Source organism: Berkeleyomyces rouxiae (assembly GCF_048999995.1).
Source record: "Berkeleyomyces rouxiae strain 22BRR77 chromosome Unknown BrBRR77_ptg000003l, whole genome shotgun sequence".
Taxonomy (NCBI): domain Eukaryota; kingdom Fungi; phylum Ascomycota; class Sordariomycetes; order Microascales; family Ceratocystidaceae; genus Berkeleyomyces; species Berkeleyomyces rouxiae.
In genome coordinates this window covers 958,842-975,423 of record NW_027396493.1, presented here as the reverse complement: position 1 = coordinate 975,423, position 16,582 = coordinate 958,842, and the positions used below count along the sequence as shown (strand labels likewise).

Below are 16,582 nucleotides of genomic sequence, written 5' to 3'. Positions count from 1 at the left end.
CCGGACAACGTCTACGCATCCTTCAGCACAACGTGCACAAAATGAAGGCTGTTCATGAGACAATACTTGAGGCTGCTGCAACCGGAAAGGCGGACATTGTCTGCATCCAGGAGCCTTATACCATAAAACTCAAAGCTGGGTATAGAACATTGACGCAGCCGGGCTTCACCCTGGTTGTGCCGTTTAATGTTAGGAATCTCGAGGCCATGCCTTTGCGCCCGCGGGTCCTGACCTACGTCCGCCAAGGCCTGCCGTTTTCTGTGCTGTTCGAGTTTGGCGATGCTGAGAGTGATATTCAGACCCTGCGCATCCTTGCGTCGGAGCCGTTTTCGCTTCTCAATGTCTACAACGAACGCCAGCTGACTGTGCAGCCTGTCCCCGAGACCCAACCCCGGCCCTATACCATTGAGCGCACCAATCTTTTATCGCGCAATATTGACACCAGTACTTTGCTTCTCGGCGACTTCAATCTCCATCACCATTGGTGGAATTCCCAGCGAGAGCATCCCCACGAACCACGAGCTGACTCTTTTGCTAACTGGCTGATGTCGCAGAATGCCACCCTGATTGTCGACGACGACTACGTTGAACGCAACGGCGGCACATACGTCAACAGCAGCACGACCTCGGTGATCGACCTCGCATTTTCCCTGCGGTCTCGACCGGGCCTGTTTACGAACTGGAGGTATCTTCAGGAGACGGGCTCCGATCACCGGGCCATCAGTTTTGATTACGTCAGCACCACCACACCCAAAACCCTAACACGTAACCCGGCGTTCAACACCAAGACGGCCGACTGGTCGCTGTTTCGCAAGGAATGGCTGGCTGGCCAGGCCGACCTTGAGCTTCAGCTGTCCCTGGCAGAGATTTCTGCAGACGGTGACGCAATGGCGCGACTGCTTTCCGAGGCCCTGCAATCTGCTTGTCAGAGGTGCATGTCAGTGAAGAGGCACAGTGCCCGCGCAAAGCCATGGTGGACGCCCGAGCTACAATCACAACGTCAGGCCGCATCGCGCGCAGAGAGAAGATACAGACGAGGCAGGCTGTCGCTGGTTGAGTTTCATTCGATTCGCAACAAGTACACCCATGCTGTCGAAGATGCTAAGTCTACTCACTGGACTACCTTTCTTTCTGACGCTGACAACGAAAAGGTCTACACAGCCTGGAAATACACCAAGCCAGCCACGGCGAGTTACTTCCTGTTAAGGTGTGATTACGCTAAGCTGGATCTTCACAGAAAGGGACACAGAGGGACAAAGATCTCGAATTGAAGAACAAAACTAAACTCTCTAAATGGTGTAGAAACAATGCGACTATTTATCCTGTTGGAAAGGGAGGCAACCGACGATCGGCGGCGACGACAACTAGTTCCTCTAGGAAGTGCCGTTAGTCTTGGTTCTGGTCTGGCATTAGTTTTGCCGTACCAGCGCCGGACTAGTCCTTCGAGGATACGCCGTTAGTGTTGGTGTCGGGCTTCCGTCGGTCCTTAAGGGTGCAACCCCAACATCAGCCTCTCTTCCTCCTTTTGCGCGTCGTTTTGGTTCCTTTTTGGCTGAGCCATAGTTTGTAGGCGTCGGTATCGACCAGAAGGTCGACTGGTTCCCAGCCAGGTCTGACGTAGCCTTTCCATTTGACTTTGACTTGCTTGACACCGTTAGAAGTGCGTTCGCCTAGGATCTTTTCGACCTCCCAGTATTCTTCACCATTGATGACTTCCATAGGTGCTGGTCGATCGTCGTGAGTCTTTTGGGAAGGGAAAGCGTCGTTGGCAGCTGAGCGAAGGCGATCGGCATGGTAGACGTCGTGAGCAGTTGTACCCGGTACTTCAAGACGATAAGTGTGAGGGGTAACTTGTTCCAACACTTTGCAGTATTGGTATTTTGCTCTAAGTTTCCTGCCGAGGCCTGAGCCTTGTTGTTCAGGGCGTAGGGTGAGCCAAACGTATGAGCCTGTAGGAAAATCTGGTGCAGGACGTCGGTGTTCATTCTCGCGTTGCTCCATCTCCGCTCGTGACAGAGAAAGGTTGGCGTGGGCCCATTTCTGGGCGTCTCTCAGGCGTTGGATGACCCTCTCAGCCTGTCCGAGTGGACCGTTATTGTCGGGTTCGACAGGCAATGGTGGTGCGGCGAAGACTCGTGGGTGGTAGCCGTGAGACAAGAAGAAAGGTGAAACATTAGTGGCAGAAGATGGGGTGGCATTGATGCTGAACTCGACCATGGGCAGTAGATTGAGCCAGGCGGGGCCTTCAGCGCTGAGTTTGGCAAGTTTGACTTTGATCTCAGCGTTCATCCTCTCTGCAGCTCCATTGGTAGCCGGATGGTAAGCTGTTGTGGTTAGCCTTTCGATCTCTAGGCGTTTGCAGAGGTGTCGCCAAGCTGCGTTGACAAATTCGCGGTCAGACAAAATAGATTTTGGCATGCCGTGGTGTCGGTAAAAGTGGTGGAAGAACATATCTGCAACAGATTCCATGTCGAGGGCGTCGGCGGGAATAAGGATGACGCCCTTGGATAGACGGTCTATAACAGTTAGGACGTGGGTGTAGGTGATGCCGCCTTTCTGTGCTGGTTCCAAAGGTCCGATAAAGTCGATGGCAATCTCGGCCCAAGGCTGGTCGGGAATTGGCAAGGCTTTGAGGGTGGTGTCCTTGTTGTCGCGACGAATGTTAGAACTACCACAAATTTGACAGTTGCGGCAGAAACGGCGGATATCTTCGACGTAGCGGGGCCAGAAAAACTCTCTAGACAGCTCGACTTGCATGACGTTCTTTCCGGGGTGCAGCATCATGGGCGAGTCATGAATGTTCTGTAGGATGGCGGTTCTCAATGGCTCGTTAGTAGGTACCCATAGTTTATTCCGAAATCGAATAGCGGATTTGGCGTCCAAAGAGCAGTCGGAAATGTTGACTCTCAACTTGTGTCTGATTGTTTCGGGCCACTGTGACAGTCCATCTGTCAACGCTTTATGGATAATGGCGTATTCATCATCGGCAGCACAGGCATCAGACCAGAGTTCCCGTAAGGCAGGCGGAAGTTCGGGGGTAGAAGGGGCTTCTGGCGTGTTGGTGGTTTGTGTCGAGAAAACTTTCAGGCCGTTACCGTCGTGGTGCAAGATAGTGGCTAGTCGGTCGTTGTAGCGCGCGTCATTCGTGTTGTCTGGGGTGTCGCGGCGAGAGAGAGCATCTGGGAGAGGGGAGAGTTTACCAGGACGGTGGACGATGGTGCAGTTGTATTCGCTCAAGGTCAGGTACCATCTAGCTTGGCGTTCGGACAAGTGCTGCAACTTGGTAAAATGCAGCAAGTTTTTATGATCTGAGACGATGGTAAACGTCTCCTTCAGGCCCTTGAGTTCGCCACGCCATTCCTTCAGGGCACAGACAACAGCCAACAGCTCTTTGTCGTGGATCGGGTAGTTGCATTCGGCGGCAGTCATTTTGCGGCTGAAATAAGCACAAGGCCTAGTTGATCTATCGGGCTGCGTCTGTAGAAGCGCTGCACCGAGACAGTAGCCAGACGCGTCTGTCTCAACAACAGTTGGCAGATCTGGATTGTGCGTGCAGAGGACAGGGGTCGAGGTGAATGCTTCTTTTAGAGCCTGGAAGGACTCTTCTTCCTTTTCGCCCCACTGGAAGGCCTGGTCTTTCTTTGTCAACTGTAGCAAGGGAGTCGCTAGAGTAGTGAAATTTCTGACAAAGGTGCGGTAGAAATTGCATAGACCGAGGAAGGCTCGAACGTCCCTGACCTTCTTGGGCGTTGGCCAGTCCGACACTGCAGAGACTTTGGTTGGGTCGGTTGAAATCTTGCCGGGCTCAAGGATGTATCCCAGGTACTTCACTTTCGATACCGCGAACTCACATTTATCAATGTCGATTGTCAGTTGGCCCTCCAGAACCTTTGCTAAAGCCAAGTTGACCTTCTCGTAGTGGTCCTCTAACGTGCCGTCGGTATAAATCAAGATGTCATCGACGTAGGCAGAGCACCACACATCCAAGTATGGGCGTAGCAGACTGTTCACAAAACTTTGGAACTCTGCAGGCGCGTTGGCCAGACCAAAAGGCATGACGTTCCACTCAAAAAGGCCTTGTCGCGTTCGAAAAGCGGTCTTCCACTCATCTCCCTCGGCGATTCTGATGTTATGAAACGCGGAAACAACGTCGAGTTTCGTAAACCACTTAGCTTTGGAAGCATTAGCTAGGGTCTCGCTGATGTTTGGGAGTGGGTACCGATTCTTTTTCATAGTCGCGTTTAGTGCACGATAATCTACACAGAAGCGGAGGCCGCCACCAGGCTTTTTCACGAATAGGATGGGAGCAGCAGCAGTGGACTGGCTGTGGCGAATGTAGCCTTTTTCCAGCAATGAAAGAAGCGTCTGGCGAAGAACCACGAGTTCTTCTCTGGTCATGCTATAAAGGGGGCCCCATGGAGCTTCTTCGTCGGGCACGGTCAACTCGATCCTATGATCCTGGCCAGGCCGGCGGGGAGGCATCTTTTTAGCAAATTGTGCGTCTGGATCAAACACCTTGACCTTGTCGTGCTCGATCCAAGCTGGGATCTTCTTTTTCCACTCTCTGGGGTTGGCTGGTACTCTATCTTTCTCCAAACGGGCCAAGGCTTTATTGATATCTTCGATTGAAGCTGCAAAAACCCGCAGCTTATCTCTCTTGGCGGCGCGGAAGAAGGTGCTCGCTCTGTTTATTCGTACCATGGTAGAGCGGAAGGTATGGTTTGTCGTCGCCTTTCCTCGAGCGACAATGCCGGATTTAAATCTAACTGTGTCGGCTTCACAGTCTATCCTTGCCCCTTGTTTCTTGAGCCATGGGTATCCGATCAGGATGTCTTCGGCTAATTTTGGTACTACCCACGCCACATGTTTTTCTATGTGGCCCGATATGTCAATTTTAAACACGGCTAATCGGTCAACCGTGACGGTACTCTTTGAATTAAATGGTACCAGCGTTCTGGGACGCGAACTGAAATGCGTATCAAGTTTCCATTTCTTTACAAGGTCACTGCTGATCATAGAGGGGGAAGCGCTACCGGTGTCAATCAATGCAATCACGGGACAAGTGTTGTTGATCACTGCATCTAATTGAATTGATGTGTTGGTAATAGATCTATTCAACTCTTCCCATTCCTTCACAGCAGCCTTGTCGTCTTTGAAAACCTGCTTGGGCCTCTGACCACGACTTGGGGCAGAGGCGATCAGTTTCCCGAGTCCTCCTCGGCGGTCTCGTAATATTCTTCGCCCTCTTCTTCGAGTACAGGAGGAGGGAGGTTCGTGGCTGCGCGAACACTCTGTTGTACCGGGGGGCGGGCACGCTCGAATGGGCAGTTAGGGGACATGTGGCCACCAGCGCCACAACGGAGGCACAGTCCTCTGGCTCTTCGTGACTGGAGTTCTTCCTTGGAGACCCACTTGGCACGACGGGGGGCACTGTTATGGGTGGGCGCCCAGTCCATGGCATCAGGGGAGTGTTGTGCCGGGACATTGCGGAACTGGGACGTCCGGGCAGGGTTCCTCGGAGGGTGGGCATGCCGACACTCGTCGAGTTTTTGCCAGGCATTAAGCACCTGTTGTGCGTATTGTTCGTAGGTTGGGGGGTCTGGGAAACCAGCCAGGGCAGACATCACTTGCCCGGGGAGGGTGCGCCTCAGATTCATTATGCGCTCTTCGTGGCTCAGTCTATAGCAGCCAGCGATCTGCATCAACCGACTGACCCGAGCCAAATGTTCCGGAGCAGAGGCACCTCGGCATTTGAGGGTGTGCAGCTCCAAGAGTGCACGACGGGAAGCTGAGGTGTCCTCGAAGCAGCTGTCCAAGAATTCCAGGAACTTATCCACGTTCTCCAACGATGGATCGCGGCTCATGCGGGCAATGTAGGTCTGTGCCTGGAGCAAGGCATTGTCGGCTAACAGACCGTAACAGTGCAGAATGAACCCTCCTGCGCCGTTGAAGTGACTGTGGTCGTAGCGGTACTTCATCTCCACGTATGACCGGTACGTTGGGTAGAGATCAGGCCGCGTATGGTCATAACGGACCGGGCGGAGGTCGGAGGAGGTGTTTCGCACAACCACTGGGGTCGCGGGGGCGGAGTTGGGGAGTCCCTGCATTTCGTTATTGTGAGCCATTGTTGCTTCGTGGAAAACCTCTGGCTCACCGGGGACTTCTGGTAGTATGCTGTCTTCTCGGAAGCTGTGGTGGAAGGAAGAATCGTCGTCAGAGGGTGCAAAATAGTTTGGGGCCATAGGGTTTGGCCGCTGTGGATATTCAAATGGCAAAGTAAAAGAAAAGTAAAAATATATCTCGATCCCTCGTCGGGTCGGCGGTAAAGTAAAAAAAAAAGGAAAGATAAGAGTGACTTAAGGAAAAATAAAAAAAAAAGGAAAAGGGAAAGGGGGGTTTGAGAATTCGAGATGATGTTAAGGTGTGATTACGCTAAGCTGGATCTTCACAGAAAGGGACACAGAGGGACAAAGATCTCGAATTGAAGAACAAAACTAAACTCTCTAAATGGTGTAGAAACAATGCGACTATTTATCCTGTTGGAAAGGGAGGCAACCGACGATCGGCGGCGACGACAACTAGTTCCTCTAGGAAGTGCCGTTAGTCTTGGTTCTGGTCTGGCATTAGTTTTGCCGTACCAGCGCCGGACTAGTCCTTCGAGGATACGCCGTTAGTGTTGGTGTCGGGCTTCCGTCGGTCCTTAAGGGTGCAACCCCAACACTTCCCCCCCATCCAGGGGCCAGACGGGTTAGCCAATACCCCCGAGGAGAAGGAAAAGGCTTTCCTGACGCTACTGGGTGCTACGTCTAGCGCAGGTGTCGACCCCCGACCTGACGTTGCCGATACACACGACCCCCATCACGACCCCCATCACGACACCCCCCCAAACGACACCGACCGAAGCATATACCCCTGGCCTGACCTTACAGACCACGAGATCAAGGAGGCAATCATGTCCGCCAACGCCAAGAAGGCCCCCGGGCCCGACTATTACGGATAGGGCCCGAAGAAAGGATTAGGGTTCCGGGTTATTACGGATAGGGCCCAAGGAAACCATTAGGGTTCTAGAAAGCCAACGACTCAGGACAATGATAGGTTCCAGAGGTGGACAGTCAGGCCTGCGCGGATATACGGCCGGGAGGAGAGGATAGAACTCTCTAGGTCGTATGGTCGGTTTGAGGTAAAGAGGCACACTCAACTAATTGATCTTATAACACACGGAAGGGAATAAACAATCACAGGAACACTGAGGTAACGAAGACGACAGAAGGTACTGATGCAATGAAGGCTATCAAGAAACAAGTGATAATTAAAGATATAGTACTAAGGAAGAAGGTACTATCGAAGAAGTGATACTATAAACTAGTATACAAAGAAGAATGGCAAAAGGGGTGTATGTGATTGTTAAGCTTGGGGAGCAAGAGTTAACCTGATCACACAGGGCAGAAGGCAACGCTATTTAAGGCGTTGCAGATTCTGACAACAGAGATCTTCCCAAGCTAGAACCAAATCACAGATAACCGAAAGTGGGGACATACGTAACTCAACGTTACCAGACGCTACTATCAAACCGGATGTTAGTTCACGAGATAAACCAACACGGCAGCAGCAGAACTGAAAATCCCTCAAGACACCCAGGCAACGATATGTCGCGTTACAGCGATATCGGCCTAACAGGTGTGGGCCCCACGCTCAAACGCTGTTGACACAAAAGGAACGAGAATAGCAGTCAACTCAGAATAAGCTGTATCAACTGCAGAGTACCGAGTTACCTAATAGCGATGATCTATAGTGTGCAAGCCGGCCACACCCGAGTAGATAAACCGGAGTGACACCTCAAGGTTACACAGACCACCAAGTGGTATAACCGTATCATCATACGTCCTTGGAACATTAGCGTGACACAACGGAAGCGGGGTAAGGTGCCAGGCATAACCCTATGCAATGGCAATGGCAAGAATGGCTATTCATGACAGTATGCTCCTTTTAAATGACTGATTTCCACAGCAGTACTAAGATCGCCACATCCTAGACTAGAATCAAGTCGGAGAATTCGCAAAAGGAAGCCGGGCATCTAGGGACACGGAAGTCCACCGGGCTTTGCAGAATCGGAACAGAAGGAATAAGCCAACCATACGGGTCTAGACACAGCATGACTCCGCAGGCAAGAATTGTAGATCTCGATGCACCAACAACATCGTGACGTATAGGGGATCAACGGAATCCCTAGCATGAAAGCTTGTACATCTGATCAACATAAAACAAGGCCTTGAAGTGCAACGACAACTTCGTAAGGGCCTCGTGTCCACAGACAAGAGGAAGGTAAAAAAGAATGGGAATAACGAAAGGCAACCTCATCAACCGAGGGGCAGCACCAAGGATCTTAAGTGGGAATAAGTTGAGAACGCAGCTCAGTACCCGCAAAGGCAAAGGTTTTTCAACCTTGTTGTCCTCCCTAGTTATGGCATTGGTCATAGAAGTAAGAGCCAGGCCTGTAGGTTATAACAAACAACAATCGCTCAGTTCCATAGCCCATAAATCTGTTGCCTGCAAGATGCAGAAGGTCCCCTGAGAACTACCAAGTTCTGGTAACAAGTGTACACCAGAGTGGCTACTCAGTTGGCACAATCATCAATCGCCGCGACATAATCGCCTCCACAATAGCTAAGAACCCCCTGGGACATGGTTCGATGGATGTAAACGAACACGATTCCGGTTGTGGGAGAATAGACTAACATGTGTAATGGGGACTCATCATCGATCGGGTAATTGGTATATGACAACAGACAGCATGGAAACAAAGACGTGCAGGATCCGTAAAGAGTATTGGTGAAAGGGGAAAACAAGAAATTGGTAAAGTCAGCTTGTCAAACTTGGCAGTATTTCAGCACAAGATACAAGACTGGCCTGCACCACCATAGGCAGGACTTCGAAGAGGGACATCGTGTTTCTTTTAACGAGAAGAAAAACAACAAGATATTGTCCAAAAGAGAGAGGCAGAGAGTAGGCCCAAGTGAAGACACAAAGAGGTCGCAGAAAGGAGACATAGAGTAGTCGCAAGTAGACGTAACAGAGTCGAAGAAAGTAACAGGCAAGAGAGCTGTCCAAAGTAGAGGACACAGAACATGTCACAAGAAGTAGACGTATAGTGGTCGTAAGTAGACACAACAACAGCCGAAAGAAAATAGTCCGAACAGTGGCCTAACGCATTAGACACAACTGTGGCACGAAGACTAGACATAACTGTCAAGAAGTGGGACAGAAGCGAGCTGTTAACAAAGCGAGTAGACAGCAACTGTCAATACCCAGACAGACACGGGCTGTCAGCAAAGCGAGTAGATATAAACTATCAATACCCGGACAGACACGAGCTGTCGGCAATTATAACCCAGCAGGGGTCAAACGCAAGCACCATAGTGGTCAAAGAAGAGACACAAAAAAAGCAGTCGCCGATGGACACACGGTGTCACAAGGAAGAGGCATTAAGAGGTGTCAACCCAAAGAACAGACACGAGCTGTTCGTAGAACCAACGAGCTCAGCAAAGAACAGACACTAGCTGCTGATATCATATAAATAGACCCAACAGGAGTCAAAACAATTAGGCAAGACAAAGGCCAAGAAATACAGACACAGAGGTCTAAAAACAGACATAAACTGTCCAAGAAATCCCACAAGAACTCAATAACATGCTTTGGCACAATGGCAGGTGTGTGAGTAAACTCAACAACAACACTTTATACACTCAGGTACCATGTTGTAACTCAAAGTAATCTGGGAGTTGGCAACATCATTGCTGCAAGCCAAAAGGTGCATAGCTGGTAGACATGGCTTTCTGGAAACCCCCGTTCAGATGTGGCAAGTTGTAACGACTGGTTGATGCGGGACCAAATGAACAGCTTATAAAATAAGGTAGTTGACCGCCCGTAAATCAACAGAAGATCGTACACTGCCTGGTTCCCGAGGACAAAGAATCGGAGAAGCCAACACTGAAGAAGTAGGGGCAATGAAGCCACGTGTGAGCATGCCATCCAGGTTTTGCTTGACAAGTTGCAAATTTAGATGTGCATCATCAGACGGAAGAGTATTGATATGTTCGGCAGTCGAGACAAGATTAACAGCATGACCTGCGTCTTGACAAGAGGTGGTTGAAGGTACACCATCCCGCAAGAACACCGGACGCAAATCATAATAACTGTCCGAACTGCATTCGGGATATCGCTTGTGCACTTGTTCTAGCCGTAGGTCATCCTGATCAACAGGATCGAGAACCTGCTCAGCGGTAGTGCGGTGAGCCCGCCGGTTCTCATTGCTTGCAGTGGAACGCAAAGCTTGAGACGACATTAGCCTAGAGGAACAAAGTGCTTCAACGAAATTAAAGGAGCTGGGACAGAGACAGTGCCATCAACTGACTGTCCACAGAAGAAGAGAAGTAGATTGAGAAATGGAATCAACTAAGAACCAGAAAGAGCCGAGTTATGACTAGCGGACGAAGAAGGTTGTGTAACAACAGCAGCGCTAGTATGATCATAGGAAGACGGGATATCGGCCGTAGTCGAGAGCCGGAACGAAAAGAAGAATAAGGTGTGCTAAAGAATAACAAAGAGTTGGAAGAATGTGTGAGTCTTTAAATGAAGCTTAACAAAATATTACGGATAGGGCCCAAGGAAACCATTAGGGTTCTAGAAAGCCAACGACTCAGGACAATGATAGGTTCCAGAGGTGGACAGTCAGGCCTGCGCGGATATACGGCCGGGAGGAGAGGATAGAACTCTCTAGGTCGTATGGTCGGTTTGAGGTAAAGAGGCACACTCAACTAATTGATCTTATAACACACGGAAGGGAATAAACAATCACAGGAACACTGAGGTAACGAAGACGACAGAAGGTACTGATGCAATGAAGGCTATCAAGAAACAAGTGATAATTAAAGATATAGTACTAAGGAAGAAGGTACTATCGAAGAAGTGATACTATAAACTAGTATACAAAGAAGAATGGCAAAAGGGGTGTATGTGATTGTTAAGCTTGGGGAGCAAGAGTTAACCTGATCACACAGGGCAGAAGGCAACGCTATTTAAGGCGTTGCAGATTCTGACAACAGAGATCTTCCCAAGCTAGAACCAAATCACAGATAACCGAAAGTGGGGACATACGTAACTCAACGTTACCAGACGCTACTATCAAACCGGATGTTAGTTCACGAGATAAACCAACACGGCAGCAGCAGAACTGAAAATCCCTCAAGACACCCAGGCAACGATATGTCGCGTTACAGCGATATCGGCCTAACAGGTGTGGGCCCCACGCTCAAACGCTGTTGACACAAAAGGAACGAGAATAGCAGTCAACTCAGAATAAGCTGTATCAACTGCAGAGTACCGAGTTACCTAATAGCGATGATCTATAGTGTGCAAGCCGGCCACACCCGAGTAGATAAACCGGAGTGACACCTCAAGGTTACACAGACCACCAAGTGGTATAACCGTATCATCATACGTCCTTGGAACATTAGCGTGACACAACGGAAGCGGGGTAAGGTGCCAGGCATAACCCTATGCAATGGCAATGGCAAGAATGGCTATTCATGACACGGGTACAGCCAACGACTCGGGACAATGATAGGTTCCTGAGGTGGACAGTCGGGCCTGTGGAGGAAGACGTCAGTTAGACAGAGTGCTAAGACGTATGGTCGGTTGAGATGAAGAGGCAACACACAACTTAGATGGCTATTCTGAGAATAGAGCGGCACAAAGAGGAAGGAGGAGGAACAATCACACACTTCAAAGAAGAAGAAAGGTTGAACTGCAAAGAAAGCAAGAACAGAATGGTATAAAGAAGAAGAAGAAGGTAAGCAAGTGCATGTGATTGTTAAGCTTGGAGAACAAGAGTAAACCTGATCAACTCAGGGCAGGAGACGACGATATTTATGTTGTCGGCGCTCCTGACAAAACTCTGTCTTCCCAAGCTAGAAACAATCAACATCTAACTACGAACAAAAAATAAGTCTCGTGTAAACAAGACGTAACAGGTTCGTAACAATCGAACCAGATAACAACCCCCACCTAAGCACGCAATGGCAATTGCAACAAGAAAACTCCGCAGCAGCAGAACAACGTCTATCAGAGCACCCGTGCTCAGCACATCCCACGACAACCTCATATCCGTTGATCAACTCACGATCTACACAGACCAACCTGTGCCATAAGCGCATCTTCATAGGTCGCCGACCTTCGGCGTTGTGGAAAAGAAGAGTGGGGTAGGTCTCATGCATAACCCTTAGCATGAGCAGTGTCAGGATAGCTATTGTCATGAATAGCCATTCTTGCCATTGCCATTGCATAGGGTTATGCCTGGCACCTTACCCCGCTTCCGTTGTGTCACGCTAATGTTCCAAGGACGTATGATGATACGGTTATACCACTTGGTGGTCTGTGTAACCTTGAGGTGTCACTCCGGTTTATCTACTCGGGTGTGGCCGGCTTGCACACTATAGATCATCGCTATTAGGTAACTCGGTACTCTGCAGTTGATGCAGCTTATTCTGAGTTGACTGCTATTCTCGTTCCTTTTGTGTCAACAGCGTTTGAGCGTGGGGCCCACACCTGTTAGGCCGATATCGCTGTAACGCGACATATCGTTGCCTGGGTGTCTTGAGGGATTTTCAGTTCTGCTGCTGCCGTGTTGGTTTATCTCGTGAACTAACATCCGGTTTGATAGTAGCGTCTGGTAACGTTGAGTTACGTATGTCCCCACTTTCGGTTATCTGTGATTTGGTTCTAGCTTGGGAAGATCTCTGTTGTCAGAATCTGCAACGCCTTAAATAGCGTTGCCTTCTGCCCTGTGTGATCAGGTTAACTCTTGCTCCCCAAGCTTAACAATCACATACACCCCTTTTGCCATTCTTCTTTGTATACTAGTTTATAGTATCACTTCTTCGATAGTACCTTCTTCTTTAGTACTATATCTTTAATTATCACTTGTTTCTTGATAGCCTTCATTGCATCAGTACCTTCTGTCGTCTTCGTTACCTCAGTGTTCCTGTGATTGTTTATTCCCTTCCGTGTGTTATAAGATCAATTAGTTGAGTGTGCCTCTTTACCTCAAACCGACCATACGACCTAGAGAGTTCTATCCTCTCCTCCCGGCCGTATATCCGCGCAGGCCTGACTGTCCACCTCTGGAACCTATCATTGTCCTGAGTCGTTGGCTTTCTAGAACCCTAATGGTTTCCTTGGGCCCTATCCGTAATATTTTGTTAAGCTTCATTTAAAGACTCACACATTCTTCCAACTCTTTGTTATTCTTTAGCACACCTTATTCTTCTTTTCGTTCCGGCTCTCGACTACGGCCGATATCCCGTCTTCCTATGATCATACTAGCGCTGCTGTTGTTACACAACCTTCTTCGTCCGCTAGTCATAACTCGGCTCTTTCTGGTTCTTAGTTGATTCCATTTCTCAATCTACTTCTCTTCTTCTGTGGACAGTCAGTTGATGGCACTGTCTCTGTCCCAGCTCCTTTAATTTCGTTGAAGCACTTTGTTCCTCTAGGCTAATGTCGTCTCAAGCTTTGCGTTCCACTGCAAGCAATGAGAACCGGCGGGCTCACCGCACTACCGCTGAGCAGGTTCTCGATCCTGTTGATCAGGATGACCTACGGCTAGAACAAGTGCACAAGCGATATCCCGAATGCAGTTCGGACAGTTATTATGATTTGCGTCCGGTGTTCTTGCGGGATGGTGTACCTTCAACCACCTCTTGTCAAGACGCAGGTCATGCTGTTAATCTTGTCTCGACTGCCGAACATATCAATACTCTTCCGTCTGATGATGCACATCTAAATTTGCAACTTGTCAAGCAAAACCTGGATGGCATGCTCACACGTGGCTTCATTGCCCCTACTTCTTCAGTGTTGGCTTCTCCGATTCTTTGTCCTCGGGAACCAGGCAGTGTACGATCTTCTGTTGATTTACGGGCGGTCAACTACCTTATTTTATAAGCTGTTCATTTGGTCCCGCATCAACCAGTCGTTACAACTTGCCACATCTGAACGGGGGTTTCCAGAAAGCCATGTCTACCAGCTATGCACCTTTTGGCTTGCAGCAATGATGTTGCCAACTCCCAGATTACTTTGAGTTACAACATGGTACCTGAGTGTATAAAGTGTTGTTGTTGAGTTTACTCACACACCTGCCATTGTGCCAAAGCATGTTATTGAGTTCTTGTGGGATTTCTTGGACAGTTTATGTCTGTTTTTAGACCTCTGTGTCTGTATTTCTTGGCCTTTGTCTTGCCTAATTGTTTTGACTCCTGTTGGGTCTATTTATATGATATCAGCAGCTAGTGTCTGTTCTTTGCTGAGCTCGTTGGTTCTACGAACAGCTCGTGTCTGTTCTTTGGGTTGACACCTCTTAATGCCTCTTCCTTGTGACACCGTGTGTCCATCGGCGACTGCTTTTTTTGTGTCTCTTCTTTGACCACTATGGTGCTTGCGTTTGACCCCTGCTGGGTTATAATTGCCGACAGCTCGTGTCTGTCCGGGTATTGATAGTTTATATCTACTCGCTTTGCTGACAGCCCGTGTCTGTCTGGGTATTGACAGTTGCTGTCTACTCGCTTTGTTAACAGCTCGCTTCTGTCCCACTTCTTGACAGTTATGTCTAGTCTTCGTGCCACAGTTGTGTCTAATGCGTTAGGCCACTGTTCGGACTATTTTCTTTCGGCTGTTGTTGTGTCTACTTACGACCACTATACGTCTACTTCTTGTGACATGTTCTGTGTCCTCTACTTTGGACAGCTCTCTTGCCTGTTACTTTCTTCGACTCTGTTACGTCTACTTGCGACTACTCTATGTCTCCTTTCTGCGACCTCTTTGTGTCTTCACTTGGGCCTACTCTCTGCCTCTCTCTTTTGGACAATATCTTGTTGTTTTTCTTCTCGTTAAAAGAAACACGATGTCCCTCTTCGAAGTCCTGCCTATGGTGGTGCAGGCCAGTCTTGTATCTTGTGCTGAAATACTGCCAAGTTTGACAAGCTGACTTTACCAATTTCTTGTTTTCCCCTTTCACCAATACTCTTTACGGATCCTGCACGTCTTTGTTTCCATGCTGTCTGTTGTCATATACCAATTACCCGATCGATGATGAGTCCCCATTACACATGTTAGTCTATTCTCCCACAACCGGAATCGTGTTCGTTTACATCCATCGAACCATGTCCCAGGGGGTTCTTAGCTATTGTGGAGGCGATTATGTCGCGGCGATTGATGATTGTGCCAACTGAGTAGCCACTCTGGTGTACACTTGTTACCAGAACTTGGTAGTTCTCAGGGGACCTTCTGCATCTTGCAGGCAACAGATTTATGGGCTATGGAACTGAGCGATTGTTGTTTGTTATAACCTACAGGCCTGGCTCTTACTTCTATGACCAATGCCATAACTAGGGAGGACAACAAGGTTGAAAAACCTTTGCCTTTGCGGGTACTGAGCTGCGTTCTCAACTTATTCCCACTTAAGATCCTTGGTGCTGCCCCTCGGTTGATGAGGTTGCCTTTCGTTATTCCCATTCTTTTTTACCTTCCTCTTGTCTGTGGACACGAGGCCCTTACGAAGTTGTCGTTGCACTTCAAGGCCTTGTTTTATGTTGATCAGATGTACAAGCTTTCATGCTAGGGATTCCGTTGATCCCCTATACGTCACGATGTTGTTGGTGCATCGAGATCTACAATTCTTGCCTGCGGAGTCATGCTGTGTCTAGACCCGTATGGTTGGCTTATTCCTTCTGTTCCGATTCTGCAAAGCCCGGTGGACTTCCGTGTCCCTAGATGCCCGGCTTCCTTTTGCGAATTCTCCGACTTGATTCTAGTCTAGGATGTGGCGATCTTAGTACTGCTGTGGAAATCAGTCATTTAAAAGGAGCATACTGTCATGAATAGCCATTCTTGCCATTGCCATTGCATAGGGTTATGCCTGGCACCTTACCCCGCTTCCGTTGTGTCACGCTAATGTTCCAAGGACGTATGATGATACGGTTATACCACTTGGTGGTCTGTGTAACCTTGAGGTGTCACTCCGGTTTATCTACTCGGGTGTGGCCGGCTTGCACACTATAGATCATCGCTATTAGGTAACTCGGTACTCTGCAGTTGATGCAGCTTATTCTGAGTTGACTGCTATTCTCGTTCCTTTTGTGTCAACAGCGTTTGAGCGTGGGGCCCACACCTGTTAGGCCGATATCGCTGTAACGCGACATATCGTTGCCTGGGTGTCTTGAGGGATTTTCAGTTCTGCTGCTGCCGTGTTGGTTTATCTCGTGAACTAACATCCGGTTTGATAGTAGCGTCTGGTAACGTTGAGTTACGTATGTCCCCACTTTCGGTTATCTGTGATTTGGTTCTAGCTTGGGAAGATCTCTGTTGTCAGAATCTGCAACGCCTTAAATAGCGTTGCCTTCTGCCCTGTGTGATCAGGTTAACTCTTGCTCCCCAAGCTTAACAATCACATACACCCCTTTTGCCATTCTTCTTTGTATACTAGTTTATAGTATCACTTCTTCGATAGTACCTTCTTCTTTAGTACTATATC

The 16,582-nt window shown here is 48.9% G+C and overlaps 3 protein-coding genes across 3 annotated transcripts; 1 reads left to right on the top strand and 2 right to left on the bottom strand.

The window, feature by feature from the left end:
* Window positions 1-41: 41 nt before the first annotated feature.
* Window positions 42-1,271, top strand: BROUX77_003455 (uncharacterized protein; the record flags this gene model as incomplete). The annotated part of the gene is made up of 1 exon (XM_073748108.1): window positions 42-1,271. One exon carries the CDS (start codon window positions 42-44, stop codon window positions 1,269-1,271), a length of 1,230 nt encoding a protein of 409 aa, XP_073605880.1.
* A 235-nt stretch (window positions 1,272-1,506) lies between these two features.
* On the bottom strand, window positions 1,507-4,701 carry BROUX77_003454 (uncharacterized protein; the record flags this gene model as incomplete). The annotated part of the gene is made up of 1 exon (XM_073748107.1): window positions 1,507-4,701. The coding sequence occupies one exon, from the start codon at window positions 4,699-4,701 to the stop codon at window positions 1,507-1,509; it is 3,195 nt and encodes a 1,064-aa protein (XP_073605879.1).
* A 497-nt stretch (window positions 4,702-5,198) lies between these two features.
* On the bottom strand, window positions 5,199-6,242 carry BROUX77_003453 (uncharacterized protein; the record flags this gene model as incomplete). Its single annotated transcript, XM_073748106.1, has 1 exon — window positions 5,199-6,242. The coding sequence occupies one exon, from the start codon at window positions 6,240-6,242 to the stop codon at window positions 5,199-5,201; it is 1,044 nt and encodes a 347-aa protein (XP_073605878.1).
* Window positions 6,243-16,582: the final 10,340 nt, after the last annotated feature.